Source organism: Monomorium pharaonis, chromosome 6 (genome assembly GCF_013373865.1).
Source record: "Monomorium pharaonis isolate MP-MQ-018 chromosome 6, ASM1337386v2, whole genome shotgun sequence".
Lineage (NCBI taxonomy): Eukaryota > Metazoa > Arthropoda > Insecta > Hymenoptera > Formicidae > Monomorium > Monomorium pharaonis.
The window spans coordinates 27,281,038-27,297,474 of record NC_050472.1 but is presented as its reverse complement, the minus strand read 5'-3'; the positions used below and the strand labels follow the sequence as shown (position 1 = coordinate 27,297,474).

General features: G+C 37.6%; 4 protein-coding genes across 9 annotated transcripts; 1 reads left to right on the top strand and 3 right to left on the bottom strand.

The window, feature by feature from the left end:
• Nucleotides 1-728: 728 nt before the first annotated feature.
• LOC105834816 (forkhead box protein J1-B) lies at nucleotides 729-8,669 on the bottom strand. 4 transcript variants are annotated; one of them, XM_012677585.3, is made up of 4 exons: nucleotides 7,500-8,669; nucleotides 3,024-3,703; nucleotides 2,370-2,548; nucleotides 729-1,967 (listed from the first exon to the last, which is right to left on the bottom strand). In XM_012677585.3, the coding sequence occupies exons 2-4, from the start codon at nucleotides 3,283-3,285 to the stop codon at nucleotides 1,485-1,487; spliced, it is 924 nt and encodes a 307-aa protein (XP_012533039.1). In that variant the 5' UTR covers nucleotides 3,286-3,703; nucleotides 7,500-8,669; the 3' UTR covers nucleotides 729-1,484. The 4 variants fall into 4 exon arrangements, with proteins under 4 accessions (XP_012533039.1, XP_036144265.1, XP_036144266.1 ...); XM_036288372.1 differs by having other exon boundaries at nucleotides 3,024-3,336; XM_036288373.1 differs by lacking the exon at nucleotides 7,500-8,669 and adding an exon at nucleotides 4,077-7,264.
• A 138-nt stretch (nucleotides 8,670-8,807) lies between these two features.
• On the bottom strand, nucleotides 8,808-12,837 carry LOC105834817 (dual specificity mitogen-activated protein kinase kinase 4). Of its 3 annotated transcripts, none has more exons than XM_036288370.1 (10): nucleotides 12,475-12,837; nucleotides 12,218-12,289; nucleotides 11,948-12,062; nucleotides 11,436-11,531; nucleotides 11,192-11,369; nucleotides 10,986-11,105; nucleotides 10,605-10,904; nucleotides 10,295-10,521; nucleotides 10,037-10,208; nucleotides 8,808-9,968 (listed from the first exon to the last, which is right to left on the bottom strand). In XM_036288370.1, the coding sequence occupies exons 1-9, from the start codon at nucleotides 12,515-12,517 to the stop codon at nucleotides 10,043-10,045; spliced, it is 1,317 nt and encodes a 438-aa protein (XP_036144263.1). In that variant the 5' UTR covers nucleotides 12,518-12,837; the 3' UTR covers nucleotides 8,808-9,968; nucleotides 10,037-10,042. The 3 variants fall into 3 exon arrangements, with proteins under 3 accessions (XP_036144263.1, XP_036144264.1, XP_036144262.1); XM_036288371.1 differs by having other exon boundaries at nucleotides 8,810-8,971; XM_036288369.1 differs by having other exon boundaries at nucleotides 8,811-10,208.
• Nucleotides 12,838-14,075: 1,238 nt separating this feature from the next.
• LOC105841069 (28S ribosomal protein S7, mitochondrial) lies at nucleotides 14,076-15,420 on the top strand. Its single transcript, XM_012688186.3, has 5 exons — nucleotides 14,076-14,293; nucleotides 14,418-14,603; nucleotides 14,683-14,917; nucleotides 14,992-15,129; nucleotides 15,287-15,420. The coding sequence occupies exons 1-5, from the start codon at nucleotides 14,229-14,231 to the stop codon at nucleotides 15,368-15,370; spliced, it is 708 nt and encodes a 235-aa protein (XP_012543640.1). The 5' UTR covers nucleotides 14,076-14,228; the 3' UTR covers nucleotides 15,371-15,420.
• Nucleotides 15,408-16,401, bottom strand: LOC105841070 (transmembrane protein 186). Its single transcript, XM_012688187.3, has 2 exons — nucleotides 15,850-16,401; nucleotides 15,408-15,772 (listed from the first exon to the last, which is right to left on the bottom strand). The coding sequence occupies exons 1-2, from the start codon at nucleotides 16,166-16,168 to the stop codon at nucleotides 15,468-15,470; spliced, it is 624 nt and encodes a 207-aa protein (XP_012543641.1). The 5' UTR covers nucleotides 16,169-16,401; the 3' UTR covers nucleotides 15,408-15,467.
• Nucleotides 16,402-16,437: the final 36 nt, after the last annotated feature.

Sequence of the window (16,437 nt, the reverse complement as noted above, 5' to 3'; positions counted from 1 at the left end):
AAAGGCCCAATGATTCGAACAAGAAACCAAGAAAAAATAATATTAAAATTGGCCATGGTGCGAGCTAAATAAAAAAAGATTCGGTAAAAATAAGTATCAAAATAAATATCAATTAATACGATATGATAACGGCATATCGCATTTAGAAACAACAAACGAATTTTTTTCATTAGATTGAAAAAAATGCCGCTTATATTTCTAAATTCACGAAATATATATCAAAAGCACTGATGTAATTCTGTCCATTATGGCAAATCCATTATGCCATCAATAGTTTTTCGCCATTAATTATATCAGTTATTATACAAAGGTTATATGTAACAATAATTGCTGATGATGATAATTATACACTGTTTCCTCTGCGGCCATATTATATCAAAACATCACAGACTCATGTGAACTTTTTTCTGCATGCTTATATATTATATTAATTGTACGTATTATGTATACGTATTATACGTAGGAATAAATCAATTTTTTGTATAAATTTCTACAAGTTTAATATTTACACAATAAGAACAGTAAAATGTATATGTGTTAAAACCATAATTTTGATTAAAATTTAAAAAAAGGTTTCAATTAATTGTCATAAAATTCATTTTTGTTGTACATGTGCATAGCTTACTTAAATTATATGTATATAGAATACTACTTTAAATTATATGTATATAGAACAGTATTAAATTAATTATATAAAATAATTTAAAAAATTCGATATATTGTTCCAATCTACAATATATTACTTATTGCACTCATTTATACGAAAAAACAAATATATTTTTATGTATAAAAATGTATAAGAAAAAAGAGAAAAAAGAGTTCACATGAATTCACTTCTTATTTTCCGCGTCACGGTCCAATGCGATTTCAACGAGGAAACAGGAGGTTCAAGACCATCTGCTTAAGCGCGTTCAATTCAAATTGCGAGGTTACAATCATTCGTTATATCTTTGCGCCTGTTAACTCAAAATTAAGGAAGAAGACAGAAGATATACACATTCGCTTTTCTCTCTCTGATCTTTCTTCCCTAACAGTACTTTCATTGCCTCAACTGTGGTCGCAAATAAATCGCGCTTCAATTACAAAATTAATATTTAATTATTTCACATAACACGTCTGATTGAATCAAATTTTTACGTCCGTGTGCTCGTAACATAATTGTTTGACAAGAATTGTTGTTTGTATGTTTTATCGCAATCACGATGTGTGGAACGTTCTCGTAAATTTCAATAGAATTAATCAAAAACTGCATCAAAAATTGTTTTTTTTTAATTATTTAACCTATTCATCATTCGCTTTCATGAAAACGGAGAATCGAAAAATGCATGCAGAAAGACAAGAACGCTTCCGTTCTGTATGAAGAATCGACGATTCCTGAGAGTGTTTGCGAGAGAAAGAGAGAGAGAGAGAGAGAGAGAGAGAGAGAGAGAGAGAGAGAGAGGGAGGGAGGGGGGCAGAGACAGAAGAAGGTGGACATTGGGGGTTTAGAGAGTATCCAAGAGATCGAGAAGTTCCAGCTGATTATTTTCATCCCAACCGGCAATCAGCAAGCTCGTAAAGTCGTCCTCGCTCAGGCTCACCTGCGTCGATTCCGGCACCTCCGACAGACTGTCCGGGATGGGGGGTGACACGCTACTAGGCGGGGTCTCGTACAGGGTGTTGGACAGGCAGCTGGTGGGCGGTGTGCAGCTGCCACCCGTCTGAAGGGCATTAAGCGTCGTCGTCGCTGTCGCCACCGTTGTTGTCGTCGTTGTCATCGTAGTTGTCGTCGTCGTGATCGTCGTGGAAGGAGACTGTTTTTTCGTGCCCCGAGTCCGCTGCGAAATCGCGGAGCGGCGCCTGGACCGTTTGCCTTCCTCCATCCTCTCGAGATCCAGCTTCCAGAAGCCACCCTTACCCGGTTCGTCTTTGGAACGTGGCAGCTTCACGAAGCACTTGTTCAATGAGAGATTGTGCCGAATCGAGTTCTGCCGCGATAAATGATAAAGATACTGTTACTATTATAGTGCCTAATTATGTTTAATAGAGTCGTACGCAGAAGGCAAGAAGGATACAGCAAAAATTTCGGTTAAGATATAATAACTAATTTTTATTGGTTTTATCCAAAAATTAATTTCTATACAATGTACTTTGTATACAAATTATATTTATAATTTATAAAGGAATAAAATGTTAATTATTTTAAATAATAATAAATGTTGTAATGTTGGTGATGTATATCGAAGTGGCAAAGTCAAACATTTTTTATAAAGTACAAAAACAATAAAAATAAAAATTCTTTCTTTCTCATATAATTTAAATAAAATACATTTGTAACTATTGATTTAAGAAACAAGAAAAAAATAAAAAATTAAAATTTTCCATTTTACCTGCCAAGCTGGATCGGCGTACTTATAAAATAGGAAATTTTCCCGGATCCATGCGTAGATGTTTGAAAGGGAGACCTTGTTATTGTTGGCGCGCATTGCGAGACAAATGATAGTGGCGTAGGAAAAGGGTGGCTTTGCATCGGGATCCGTTCGATATTTCTCAGCATTTTCTGCGAGATCTAATAGACGGCAAATTGAAGAAAAATTACTCGCTCAGTCCTCATATTAGGTGTACAATATATCGGATGTATTTTTAACAATCTTCGAACTTCCGCAATTTAAAGATCAATACATTATTACGTAGATCCGCAATTACTCAATTACTCACACATTGATCAAATCATATACAAATGTCACAAAATTTTTTATTATATGTACTAACAATAGCACGAAATAAGACGAAAGACAGCAGACTAAGAAAAATAAATAAACACAATAAAAATGAATTAATATGAAATAAATGTTTACAATCATATTTCTCGAACAGAGGGAAGAGAGGCAAATACAAACAGCATAAACAAGTATAATTGTATCAATTTTTTAACAATTTTCGACATTTGAAATGCCATCGTGATTTCAATAATAATAACGATAATCGAATCATGTATGCGGTTCTTTGATTCCGATCGAATTAGATACTCGAAACCTGGTTACCTAGTTCGGCCTTGACCAAGGGTGACAGCTTCTTCGGAGGTTGGCGGGTAACCGGCGGTGGCGACGGCGAGCAGGGTGGCGTTGGCAAACCGGACGCGCTGGTGATGTCCAGCGACTGCAACCAGGAGAGGCTCGTTAATTCGGCCTCGACTCCGTCGTAGTCGTCCGTGCTGTCCATGCTACTGCCGTCCACTGCAGCAGCGGCGGTGGAAGCCGGGCTATCCTCCGTCGATACTTCAACTTCCGCCAGGTCGATCCTCATTTTTGCCGCCTCTCATCACCCGCGTCCAGCGTGCTAGCGCGATATCAACGTCTATGCAAAACAATGGTTCCCCCGTTGCAGCGAGGTTTTAATTTCTCCTTCCAGGAAGGCTTGTGTTTTAGAGAGAGCTTCGACTCTCTGATAGGCCGACAGTGATGAAATTAATTGAATTCAACTCCTTCGTAAATGGATGACGAGAACGCTTTTCGATTCAACGATTTTCGAAGGGTGACAAAGGCACGTTCGGAGAATACGTTGTCAATCAAGCGCACTTTTCCGTCCACTCTCGCAAGCTCGCAAATTCGCCAACTCGTGGAAATGTCTCCTGACGTCACAAGAGAATTGATGACCGCACGCGCGTTTGGCGTGAAACTTTTTCCCTTTTTCTTCTTCTAAGCGCTAGAGAATCACGTACACCCTAGAAACATCATCCCGCTAAAATTGACGATAAATTTCGGACGAGAGCCCACGCTCTCGCCTGGTAGGCGAACGTTAGCGTCGGATAATGCGTCACCCGTTCGCGGAAAAGCGTAACATCGATCACAATCTCACAATAAAGAGCAAAGATTCGAGTTCGGAAGAAAGAGGAGAAATGAAAAAAATTACAAATACTGAAGTTATTTCCCGCGAAGGCAACGAGGTGCGTATATACGTATCACACGAACGATTAACAACGGTAGACTGTGAAGCAGAGTAGCCGACCCGTCACCCGGCACGGTCGGATTGGCGAGTTCGACTGGTGGTAGCAAAGGGGTGGCTGGCTGGCTGGCTGGCTAGCTGGTTGCGCCTACCTGCTTACCAGCGACCTGACGGAGGCACCTTGGGGCGCGCGTGTGGTGACAGGTGCTAGGTTCCCTCTCACACAGGTGGACCATGCACACGCGTCGGCCAGACCCACCTCGCGACGACCCTCTTTCTTTTTCGTCCGACCCTCCCTTGACTGAAACCAACGGGGGAGCTCACCCCTCGTTGCTCCGATCATAGCGAATACGAGCGGCGACGCCGAAATATTTCAGGTCACAGCTAACGTATTTTGAAAAAACTTCTTTTTTCTTTTGATTAATTGAATTAAAAAATACATTGATTGCGTAACGCTCATATATTCTTGCGACCGGCGTCTTTAATTCTTTCCAAAGTTTCGGTCATAGAAAAATCTGAATATTTTTTAAAACTGCAGAATGCTTATCAGCGACCTAACGGAGGCACCTTGGTGCGCGAATATTATTTAAAACTGGAAATACATGAAAATCTTGAAACTTTGGAGTTTTTTGGAACCTTTAAATTACGTAAATACATCTTTGACATAGTTTCTTGTATTAATTCGAAACACTGTACGAGGGGTACCTAATTTGGATTTTCCAAATGTATATGTACCATTTATGGGAATGTTTCTCCGAGACAAACGGACTTGAGAGCGACGGTATATGCGTATTTCGTCTGTGCTATAGACGGGGATGGAGTAGCCAGTTTGCTCACTCGCCTTGGTACAGGTGCTTCCATTGATCGAATCGGGGGAGGCAGCGACCGCCAGTTACGATAAAGCCGCCGAGTGAGAGAGAGGGGTAAGAGCCACGGCCATTCGACCGAGACGAGAGAATGGCGCGCAAGATTCACCCCGGACCTCATCATCATTGGTCGGCGTCCATGCGGGATCGTTAGCACGAGATACGTCAGTCCTACTGAATCAACATAGACGCGGGATACGTCGCGTACGATACGTACACGTAGACGCTTTTGGGCGTTCTACTGAGAATTGACCCTCCTCCGGGTACGGAAGGGAAAATATCACGAAAAAATGTCTTTGCGATAAAACTGAAATTCTAACGAAGATACAAACAAAAACTTTTGAAATGTGCGCGATAAATTTTTCATCTCTCAACAATAGCATTATAACATATATAATATTTTTATCAATACATTTTTTTCATGACAAATATAATGAGTTCATTGTCGAACTCATTGAAGGGCGAAAAAACATCTCAAAAGACTAATTTTGCTTTAAAAGTCGCTAACCTTACAGCTGTACAGGAAGATATATAGGATCTATTGCAACATACAATATTATTATATTACTCAACTTTGCATTGTATAAAGATATAATAGATTATAAGAACACATCTATGACTTTATCTTCACATTTATAATTATACAAGATGTCTTTTTACGTGTGTAATAGAATTTAGTAATCAAGAGAATAATGTTACCGCGTTATTCTATTTTTTGTAATTTAACACGTCAAGATTTTCTTATGTTGTTGAACCCTTTTGTGAAATATTTACAATTTGTACATTCGATTATACAAACACTGATTTAATTGTTTTTAGATTCAACGCATATTAAAAGAAAAATATATGAATAACCTGTTTAAAACATGTGAAATGTGTTAAATGTAACGCAAAATTTTTTGCCGCTGACACATAAACCCAAACTTTCGTTTCGATTGAAACTGACCGGAAGAAAAGTCAGAATCCGAGGGGAAATTAAATAATCCGAGAGAATCGAGAAGATCGTAGAGAAGATCTCGCGGGAAGCAAAAGGGTCTGAAAGGAATTTGGACGGGCGCCATCGCCAAGGACCTCCCGGCAGTCCCGGCTACATCGTCGCCAATGGAAGTATCCGCGCCGATCAATAATCTCCTGGGAACATCCGTTCCCTTGTCTGCCCAGCTGACTGGCCACCTCCGCTGGAGGTGGTGGTCGTGATAGTCGTGGTGGTGGTGGCAGAGCAGCAGCACCCAGCTAGTATCAGCAACCGGCAGCAGCAAGCACCTGCCGCGTATTCCCCGCGCGCGCGCGATCGCCAGGTCGTGAGTCACTACTACGACGCGACGCGACGCGACGTTTCATTGCACGTTTTACCTGCCCGCGTGCCCGCCACCGCTTTCTCGCAAAGAGACGTATAAGATATTACGTGCAACAACGTAACATTATGCGCCGCGTAAAAAGACATAATGGGATTGGCACATAGCGTCTCCGAATCGATCCTGGGCATTATTATCGCGAGACGATCCATTCCGCTGATGCTCTCCGCGCGCGCTCTCGATTATCTTCCGCGATTATAATCGAATGTAATATCCCCCGAAGACGCGTGCTGTATGTGGGAATAGCGCGTAAGGGGATGAAATGGCGCGTGGTCTCGCTTTGCGGCGATACGATCGACGACGATTCGTATTATGAGATTCTTGAAAACTCGCGTTAAATATGACGAGGGTCCGACGACCCTCTCCACGGTTTTGCAAATGAAAAGGTTCCGCGTCGCGCGATGCGGCCGTAGGGGTTGCGAGGATGGAGTCTTGGGGGTGGCGCGATTGTCTCCTTGGGAAACGCGAATGCGGCTGATGCCGTGGCGTGTCCTCCTAAGAAAATAACGGGTCATTGCGATAGAAATGATGTGGACGTATTTCAGTGGGCAATTTAAAAGACCGGATAATACGCGGAGGCTACGGATATAGACTCCGACGCGAACGCAAGTCGGAGTTCCGGGAGGGCGGAGGCGCTCGCATCAAATATTCAAGAAAATTGATTCCGAGGGGAGGGGGGCAAGTGCAGCAGCAGCAGCAGTAGCAGAAGTAGCAGACATAATCTACCTTCCCGCAACTATTGCCGGTGATAATGACGTCCGTAGAACCATGAAATCTTTACGATCAAGCATCAAAGATACAAAATTAAAAAAAAAAAAAATACCGGCGACATTGTCGTTACTTAAAAAAATCAATGTGCCATTGAAAAATAGACTCGCAATATTATTTTAACATTTTCTCTTGATTTTCGAAAATCATTTGTATGCCGATTTAAAACTTGTTGGAAAGTTTTTGCTTCTTTATAACATAAATAATTTGATTACGTTGAATTTCGCACCAGCCCTACATTTTTAACAATCTGGAGACATATAGACATTTTCAAACAGATAATTTTTAATAAATTATTATAGAATTTTTGGAGTTATTTTTCAAAGTAATTTTATTAATTGCACTAAAATTTATTTTACATATCCATTTTTTAATTATTAATTTTTGAAAAATACCTGAAAACTAAAGAAATTTTACATTTTAAATCAAATTTAATAAAGGAAAATTTAATCATGTTAACAACTTTTTTCTCGACTATCTTTTTTACCTTTGCAAGGTCCTGTTTTATGACTTTTCCTCGCGCTGGATTTCTAAGCAGTTCTATATTTACTGAAATCTAGAGAGAAACATAAAATTGTATGCTCACCGAATTCACCCCGATTCGAGTTAACACAGTCGCTTCGTCACCGACCGATGGGGATGAAAAAATGTCAGGCGACAGATAGTCCTCGCATCACTCTGGAGATATCGTCCGTGAATTGTTTCAAGTTCTATTTCGGTTCAAAATCGATATTTCGATACTCAGCGCTATTCTCGTAATATTCTTGTAGCTTACGTATGTTTTAAATTACGATCCAACACTATTTATGAGTATCACGCGCGCGCAATGAATTATCGGGGTCTAATTAAATATTCTTGTCAGATTGGCTTAATTCTATGTTGACGATTAGCAAGCTTATTCGTTACCTTTTGCGAGAATATCAGAATATTTTAGCGAATTAATCGTTAGACGCGGTGATTCTATACGAACCAATGACCGCCACCGAGAAGCACTGGCACCGTCAACCACCATAGGCACCACCAGTCCACCGCCATCTTCTTACCTGTGCAAACGGTATCACTACGACAGGTACGGCAGGTGCGCGTACACAATCGCCAGGGTTATCGATTACAGTCATTACTTCGCTCCCGCGAGTAAAAAAAATGCGACAAGATAGCTCAATTGGGATAAATCTAAATATAACGATTTGCTGCTAGGGTGTTACGTATTCTCTCAATTTTATTACTTCGCTTAAAACAGGTCTCGTTGCAAGAGAAAGATCGACACATCGACATGCTATCGAATTGTATTAAATTCTTTTTCTTCTCGAATATCATTTTTTTCTGGATATTGTACGATCAATAACACTAGAATAACTAGAGTAAAAACCGAAAAGAAAAGCAAAAAAAGTGTGAGTAAAACATAATTATAACTTTTAAAGTGTAATCTAGATGTTCCTTTTAGTTAGACTTTAGTTTAACTTTTTATAGAAGTCATCATTTCTTTTTTCTAAGATTTAAAAAATAGAAAATATAATTTCATGTATTCATTTTAGTTAGATTAACGATAGCTAAATTAAGAAAGAAAAACGAAATAGAGTTTTTTTATATATTCGTTTTTGATCTTTTAATATGGTATTATTACTCTGCAAAGTGAGCTTCAAATTTATATTTATTGTATTATATTAATACATCGGAAATATCTTCGACGATTTATCGAACATGAAGAGAACGTGATAATTGACGTAGTTTCCTAACATTCGCAACGGCGAAATTACACCTGGACCCGCAGCTTTTAAAACTTGCCGATAGACGAGCCGTCACATGAAAGATAAGAAGTACTTACCGGTTAGTTGCAAGAAGTCAGGAAGGTGTAAAAAACTTAACGCACGCGGAGAATTCGGACTAGAAGAAATATGAGGCTTGCGAGTGTCGATGATTTATTTTCATTACATTACAGCACTCCTAGCATTTGATACTCGTATTTAAATCTGTTCTAAGAAAATCCTCAAAAAACGGCCAATGTGTGGATGTATCCTCGATATCTTGACTATTCCACCGAGCACTCCTGTAACGCTCCTTACAAAAGATCGTGGAAATCAGGACTTTAGGCAAGATACAATTATGCGTATGTACAGAATAAACAATAATTCGTGACGCAACCGAAAAAGAGGGCGATTATTAGTGCAGAAATAAATTAGAAAAAAGATGATAAAACACTTTTGACGAGCGCCGTTTTCGAAAAGAAATCAGCTTTATTGATTGGTTTCTCTTGATGATAGTCAGCGATCAGGAAATTGTTTTTGTCCACTTGTAATACAAGTATTGTCATCGCAAGTTTCTGATACGAAGCGATTTAGCATTCGCATATTTTATTACCTACATCTCTCATCGCGATGAAACTTAGAATTTAAATCGATGTAAGACATAAATCTTAGAAACACTTACGAATACTAGATAGCACAAATAGAAATAATAATGAAATAGACATTTGATAAATTTTTATATCTACATTTTCTAAAAAAAGACCTTGTTCACAAAACTTTCATATTTTTCAATTTCTTTATATGAATCATTTTCTTTTCGTTCGTACCACGAATTATAGCTCATTGTACAGGTACAGGTACGAAATATATACACATATATCCGCATACCTATGTGCATACGTACATGCATACGCATACGTATGATACGTTGGAATTCTTATTGGATAAATCGCGCTATTACAACAATTACATAAACCGAGGGAAACGCTGTCGGGGCGCGACCTGTATCTAGGATTATATTTGAAGAGAGAAAGAGAGAACGACACAAGAAAGGAAAATGATGGAACAAGAGAAGAAAAAGACGTACGCGTGTACCGATCGCCATTCGATACTTTACGGACACCAGCTCGCCGACATACATCTCGATATTCGTTCTATTGTGTATAGGATCATTCCATGACCACAAGAGTACAAATGTCAAATAAGACGTCGACCAAAAAACGTCGGTTTCGCTCTCTACGCTAGATCGTTGGGAATGCGATAACATCATTTGTACATGGTACTCGAAAGGTGAAAGTCAGAACAGGAAACTGCAAAAATCGAGGTACTGTGCGACATGCCCGTTATCGCCCCTTTACTTTACTGTCGCTTTAATTACCGATTTTTATGGTTGATTGGTAGTAAACGGTGTCACTCCATTATTGGCCATATTGTCTAGAACACCACTGATGTATGCTGCGACATCGATCGTCGCTTCCTCAGCTTGTCTGATGAAAGGATGTTCCAGCAGTTTATTGTACTTCGGTCGCTGTGTCTCTTCCTTAATTAAGCTTAACAGACAGTACAAACAATTTTAATTGCAAAAGGATCATTTTAAGTATATCTCGACAGATAAGAAAATATCTAGTGGCTTTACCATGTATTCACAAAGTTCACGAAGTCCATAGTAAAGTGATTGCCATTCTCATTGGGGGAAAGTCGCGGCGGATCACCTTGCACTACTTGATAAAGTTGTTCAAAGACGGAGTTCCACTTCGGGTATGGGAAATACCCTGTAGCAACCTCCATCAGTGTAATACCTAACGACCACACGTCACTTCGCACATCGTAGCCACGTGCGCGTTGCGGGTCTATCCTTTCCGGCTAAATAATTATAATAATATTCATCAAGTACAATTTCACGAGCTATTCAGGGTATTTCACATTTCATGCTATAGAACACTTACAGCCATATATGGTCTACAACCAGCATCTCGAGTTCTCGCAATCGAATCCACAAGCTGACCAGATATACCAAAATCGCACAATTTTATATTACCTCGGCGATCCAACAAAATATTACTAGGTTTCACATCCCTATGAATTATTCTTAGCTTTTCTTTGAGGTAATTCAATGCCTTGACAGTGGCCACTGTGATTTTTCCTAGAATACATTCTGGTATCCTTTCGTTTAATTTCTCATATATGAACTTGTAAAACTTATCTAACGACGTATCCATAAGTTCCATGCAAATCCAACAATCTCCCTGTGCGTAAAAAGATAAAATATTTATAATTGTCATGATCATTGATGCGCAACATTACACCAAGCTTGAAAAAGCGTTTACCTCTTTAAATAAAGCCCCATAAAATTGCACAATACATGGGCACTCATTCGACTTCATTACAACTTCTAAATCCATTAACAGTTGCTTTTGTTCTCTTTCGTCCACAGTAGAGCGAATTCTCTGAATTCAAATGACATTTATAAATTCTACTGCATAATTAAAATAAAATCAAGAGAAATATGTAAAATAAAAATTTAATTGCCTACCTTCACAGCCATAACAGTATTGCTTATCCTATGAATCATCTTATTTACAGTTCCAAATCCTCCTCTCCCTATTTCCCCAAGATCCTGAAGATCCTCACTTGTGAAATCGTACACTACGTCTGTAGATAATTGCAATTTACCAGTAGACTGCATAGACTGGCACATTCGTAGTTTGTCTCTACAATAAGCCCCGTTGTAATTTATCTCAAAAGATATGTCTTCCTTTTTTTTTCTAATTTCATACCTTGCCTTATCAGGAAGAAATTCTTGTTGCTGTAACATATTGCGAGGTCTGACTGGCAGCTTAGGTAGAGATAAAGGCAGACTTGGGCGAGAGGATCTATTATCATGAATGAAAAAGTTATTCTTATTATTATAAAAATAACCAGTGAACTCTATATATCCTGAAATATTTATCGCCATAAAAACTTTTATTTCTTTAATATATTATGTTCTATGGTTAAAATGTTCATAAACTTATTTGAAAAAAAAACAATCTTATTGAATCTTTAAACTACGTGAATAAAACATTGTATAATCTTATTAAATGAATCCAACTTTCCACTTATAAAAGCATTAAACAAGAACTTATGAACAATTTTTTTTAACTTTAGTAATACTCAAGATAAAGAAACTATGTCCTTCGATTCTCTTTTATCAAACCCATGTAAATCCTTCTTGTAAACATTCAAGTGTATTATAAGATTCATTAAGTGACAAACACTTGTAGAAATATTTTGCTTGCTAAAATCTCACATTGGTGGACACGCAGTGGCTCCTGTTGAATTTGATAACGAAGAATTTGTAGAATTGGTGAATGACAAATTATTGCCCTGTGTTTGGAAACTAAGTTTCAGCTGTCTTCGCCTCTCTGTAACAAAACACAAAAATAATCAGGAAATTATCCTAACATCTCACAACCCTCTTCTTTTCTGAGAGAAAGAGAGAGAAGGACAGAGGAAGAGAGAGAGAGAGAGAGAGAGAGAGAGAGAGAGAGAGAGAGAGAAAGAGAGAGAGAGAACATACCTGACATTTCATTCTGAACGTCATTATTTGTTCGAAAATCCATTCGCGGAAAGTTGAAAGATCTGCCAGAACCTAGAAAATCAGGATTCGATTAGAAGATGACAAAGAAAACACTCTGGGACTAAGAGTCACGCAATGATTCAACGTGAAAACCAATCCTCGCGTCGCGAGTGTCGTGTAAACGCACAGAAATTAGGTTAGGTTTTCCATGATCGTTCGCAAACGAAATCGCGTGCGCGAGTGCGATGATAGCGTACCTTGGCCGGTCTGACCGGACGAATTGCCCTGATTCTCCGCCATTCCAAGCCTGGCAATAATCGCCCGCGGAACCTTGCGTTTCGCACCCGCACCGAAACCGTCAAAGGCGCTCCCCTTAGGAGACCTTCTCACAGGATCTCAACAGTCTGGCATATGTGTTACGCAGCAGTCGCACCATTTGTGCGGCCTCGCGCGCGATCCGGAAACGGTATAGAGATCACGTAGCTCGCGTTTTGCGTTTCCAGTCGATGAACGTATCGCCAAGCCTATTTAATCCTCGCGAGACTTCACTGTGTAAACCCGTCACGAGCACTCAGCCGCTCCATACACCAAACCATACAGCAGGCATACTAAGCCACTAAGCATACGCAGAAGCAGTGTTGCTAACAGTTGGAAAAAAAGATAGCTAACCAGTATCTTAAAAAAACCTAGATAATAGCTAAATTAACGGCAAGGAAAAGATAATATAGCTATAGATAATAGCTAAAATTTAATCCGAAGTCTATTATTATAAGTTTATTATTATAAATCTGTTATTATATTAACAATATTTTTAAAAGGGGTAAAAATGAGGAAAGTGAACTTTTTTCAAGCTTTTTAGATCTGTACTAATAAATGTACTTATTTAATTTTTAATCTAAATTGTGTATTTTTATTACATAATACAAACTAATCATACTAGAGAGTAGAGACTTTATGAAGTTGTAAGTCGTAAGATATTAACCAATCACATTTGAATTTAAAGAAGAATAATTGAATATGATTGGCGATTTCTTATGACTTGCGATTCTATTAGGCCGAATCTACAATAGGTGTAATAAGCCTTACGCCATAAGAAATTGACCAATTATAGTCGAATATGAGAAGAATAATGGAATATAATTGGTTAATTCCTTATGGCTTAAGGCTTACTATATCTATTGTAGATCCGGCCTTAGCCCGGATCTACAATAGTGTAATAAGCCGTATGCCATAAGGAATTAACCAATTATATTTGATTATTCTTCTCATATTCGATTATAATTGGTCAATTTCTTATGGCGTAAGGCTTACTATACCTATTGTAGATCCGGCCTTATAGAGAAGCCTATGCTTTTGCGTTTTCGTTCGCACGCATGCGTATAAAAAAGAGAACATTTAGGCTGGTATTTATAGTCGAATCTTATTTCAAGATCGTTTCAAGCAATATCTTAAGATGCTAATACAGCTCTGTGATTGGCTGATGGCATCTTAAGACAGTACTTAAGATGATCTTAAATATAAGATCCGACTATGAATACTGGCCTTACATATTTTTCCTTTCCATAACTTTATAAGGCCCGGTTCCACAACTCACGGTTAAATTACTGGCTGATTATTCCATTGGAATTGACCAATCGTATTTGTCGTTAAGCAAAATTAACAAATACGATTGATCAATTCCAATGGAATAATCGGCCAGTTAATTTAACCGTTAGTTGTAGAATCGGGCCTAAGAAAAAAGCTAGAAAAATGGCTAATAGCAAAATTATTTTTAGCAAAAGTTAGATGAAAGAAAAAATAGCTAGATCTAGCTACAAAATAGCTAAATTTGCAACACTGCCCAAGGGTGCGTTCGGGGAGACACTATTAGCGCTACCAGCATCAGTCCATCTTTATTACTCATTAAAAGTAGAACAAGGATAAACTGATGCTGATAGCGCTAATAGCGTCTACCCGAAAGGGATAGCGAATGTAAGGTTGTTACAAGCAATACAAGTAGCTGAAAAGAAGAATGACTAATTTACGTTTATTTGTCACATCAACGACAAATTTATTAAATAATTATGGATTAGCAAGGTATATAGTAAAAGATTTTTTTAAACTTGTAATCGCTGTTTCTAATAATTTTCTTAAACCTTCACATTCTGTAATCGTTGTCCTATATTATAATTTATATGATTTATGAAAATGTGAATTTTAGATGCTACTTGACGAGCTTTAGAAGAGGATATAGCGTTTTCCCACCTACTTATATTCAACCAACGTTTAGAAAAGAAGATCAAGAAGCTCTGTTTCAAAGCGATGAAGCAAAAAAAATTGTGCATCAGCAAGTGAAGCCAGCATTCGTCACTGACACATGTTCTGAATTCTATGATAAAAGAGTGCTGTGAGAAACTGCCAGTTTGTTTTTTTTTACGTAGATTCTTGTAACATTCTCATAACTTATCTGTCTCAATTATGTTTAGGAAATTTATCAATACCCTTATGAAGAATGGAAATAAGAAACTAGCAACAACATTGGTAACCAATACGTTTGAAACTATCAAAAGATTGCAACTGGAACGTTATCACAAGGCAATGACGAGCGAGGTGAAAACTAGTATTGAATTGGACCCATTTGTGATTTTCCATCAGGCTATTGATAATTGTACACCAATTTTACAATTAAGAAGTTGTAAAAGAGGAGGGATCACATATCAGGTAATATATCATTATTGAATATGTTAATTATATAACTACAGGTGAGATAAAATCAATCTTTTTTTTTTTTTTAGATTCCTGTTCCAATTTCACCTTTAATGGCACAGCACAAATCCATGTTATGGCTGATTCAAGCTGGTAATGAAAAAGGCAGTGGAGAGAGATTTTACAATGTATTGGCCAAAGAATTAATAGCAGCTTCTCAGAATCAGGTTCATAATTTGTATTTTGTGATAAAAATATATAATCATTCTTATATTATAATACATATAAGGGCTCCAGAAGTTTGTTATTCAAATTACAGCAATAAAATTCTTGAAGTTTTGTAAATTTTTACAGAGCAATGCATTACAATATTTATTGTTTTAGGGTCGTGCGGTTAAATGGAAGCAAGAATTACACAAGAAATGTCAAGCAAATCGGACTTATGCACACTTCAGATGGATTAAGTAAATAATAGGATATAGAGTCTACATAAATAAAATAAATTTGAAATGAAACAATTCTCTTTATGGAATTTATACACACATTTAACAAAATTTAACAAAAGTTAATTCATTCCTAGAATAGATCTAAAATTTTCAACATTGGTTATTTGTCCCAGCTTTAGATTTATCTTCAAATTTTGCTTTTGTGAGGACAGTATTATCTTTCTGAACAAAGGATCGGTGATACTAATTGGATTATCTGACATAGGGGTAATCTCGTTGATCAAAGTCTGCAAATCTATTCTCTTTCCCCAATAGTCTACATAAGATAAAATCACTTTTTCTTCATCCAATTTCAAATATACGTATCCTATAAGGTTGTTGCAGAAAATTCCTAAAGAATGTAACCACACCGTTGTTAGAACTCCTGTAGGCAGAGAGGAAATATTCATACAAATGGTAATTATTCAAGAGAAATGTAAAATAAATCTATAGGGACTTTACCAGTTGTTATTGATACAATAGTTATATCAAATGATAAGATACTGGCTAGATGAAGGCCAAAGATCACAGGCGTGACTGCTGCAGTGAGTACAGTAAATCGGCGCTTCATAATATTTATACTGGCAACTAGCTTGATAAAAGGAAACCTGTAGATCACTTCATAATCGGGAAATTTCATAGAGACAGGTTCTACCTTCTTTCGCTCTTTCTCGTCTTCGCTCGCAACATAACTCGCTCTTTTAACGTTCAATCTAATGTGGTTACACGTAACACGGTATAGGAATCGTTCGCAAAAATTCAACAAAAGCCGGGGATACATTGGAATCTATATCATAATAGATATGCGAACAAAAATGCTACAGTAGTAATCACCAATTCAAAGATTGTATACAGACTAAAACTTGAAAAGAAGGATTGAGCGTTTTTATATAAAAACAATCGTAAGATCTATTTTTCTTATTATGTAAAAAATTCAGTCACTATGTTAATTCTTTTTTTAAAAAATAAAGTAAACATTGATCTTCGCAATTAAAGGGAAACCTTCAGCTAGCAGAGAGAAAAGGCTGAAAGTATATAGCTGAGAGACTG

Bases quoted from the DNA above. Each gene is read 5' to 3' on its own strand.
- LOC105834816 (XM_012677585.3), bottom strand. From the start codon at position 3,285: ATGAGGATCGACCTGGCGGAAGTTGAAGTATCGACGGAGGATAGCCCG. The intron at 2,549-3,023 runs GTAACCAGGTTT...GCCGTCTATTAG, and splicing joins CTTGGTCAAGGCCGAACTAG to ATCTCGCAGAAAATGCTGAG. The intron at 1,968-2,369 runs GTAAAATGGAAA...TTATCGCGGCAG, and splicing joins ACGCCGATCCAGCTTGGCAG to AACTCGATTCGGCACAATCT.
- LOC105834817 (XM_036288370.1), bottom strand. From the start codon at position 12,517: ATGGCGGAGAATCAGGGCAATTCGTCCGGTCAGACCGGCCAAG. The intron at 11,106-11,191 runs GTAGGCAATTAA...ATTTGAATTCAG, and splicing joins ATACTGTTATGGCTGTGAAG to AGAATTCGCTCTACTGTGGA. The intron at 10,905-10,985 runs GTAAACGCTTTT...TTTTACGCACAG, and splicing joins ATGGGGCTTTATTTAAAGAG to GGAGATTGTTGGATTTGCAT.
- LOC105841069 (XM_012688186.3), top strand. From the start codon at position 14,229: ATGACTAATTTACGTTTATTTGTCACATCAACGACAAATTTATTAAAT. The intron at 14,604-14,682 runs GTGAGAAACTGC...AATTATGTTTAG, and splicing joins TTCTATGATAAAAGAGTGCT to GAAATTTATCAATACCCTTA. The intron at 15,130-15,286 runs GTTCATAATTTG...TTATTGTTTTAG, and splicing joins TAGCAGCTTCTCAGAATCAG to GGTCGTGCGGTTAAATGGAA.
- LOC105841070 (XM_012688187.3), bottom strand. From the start codon at position 16,168: ATGTATCCCCGGCTTTTGTTGAATTTTTGCGAACGATTCCTATACCGT. The intron at 15,773-15,849 runs GTAAAGTCCCTA...CTCTGCCTACAG, and splicing joins TATTGTATCAATAACAACTG to GAGTTCTAACAACGGTGTGG.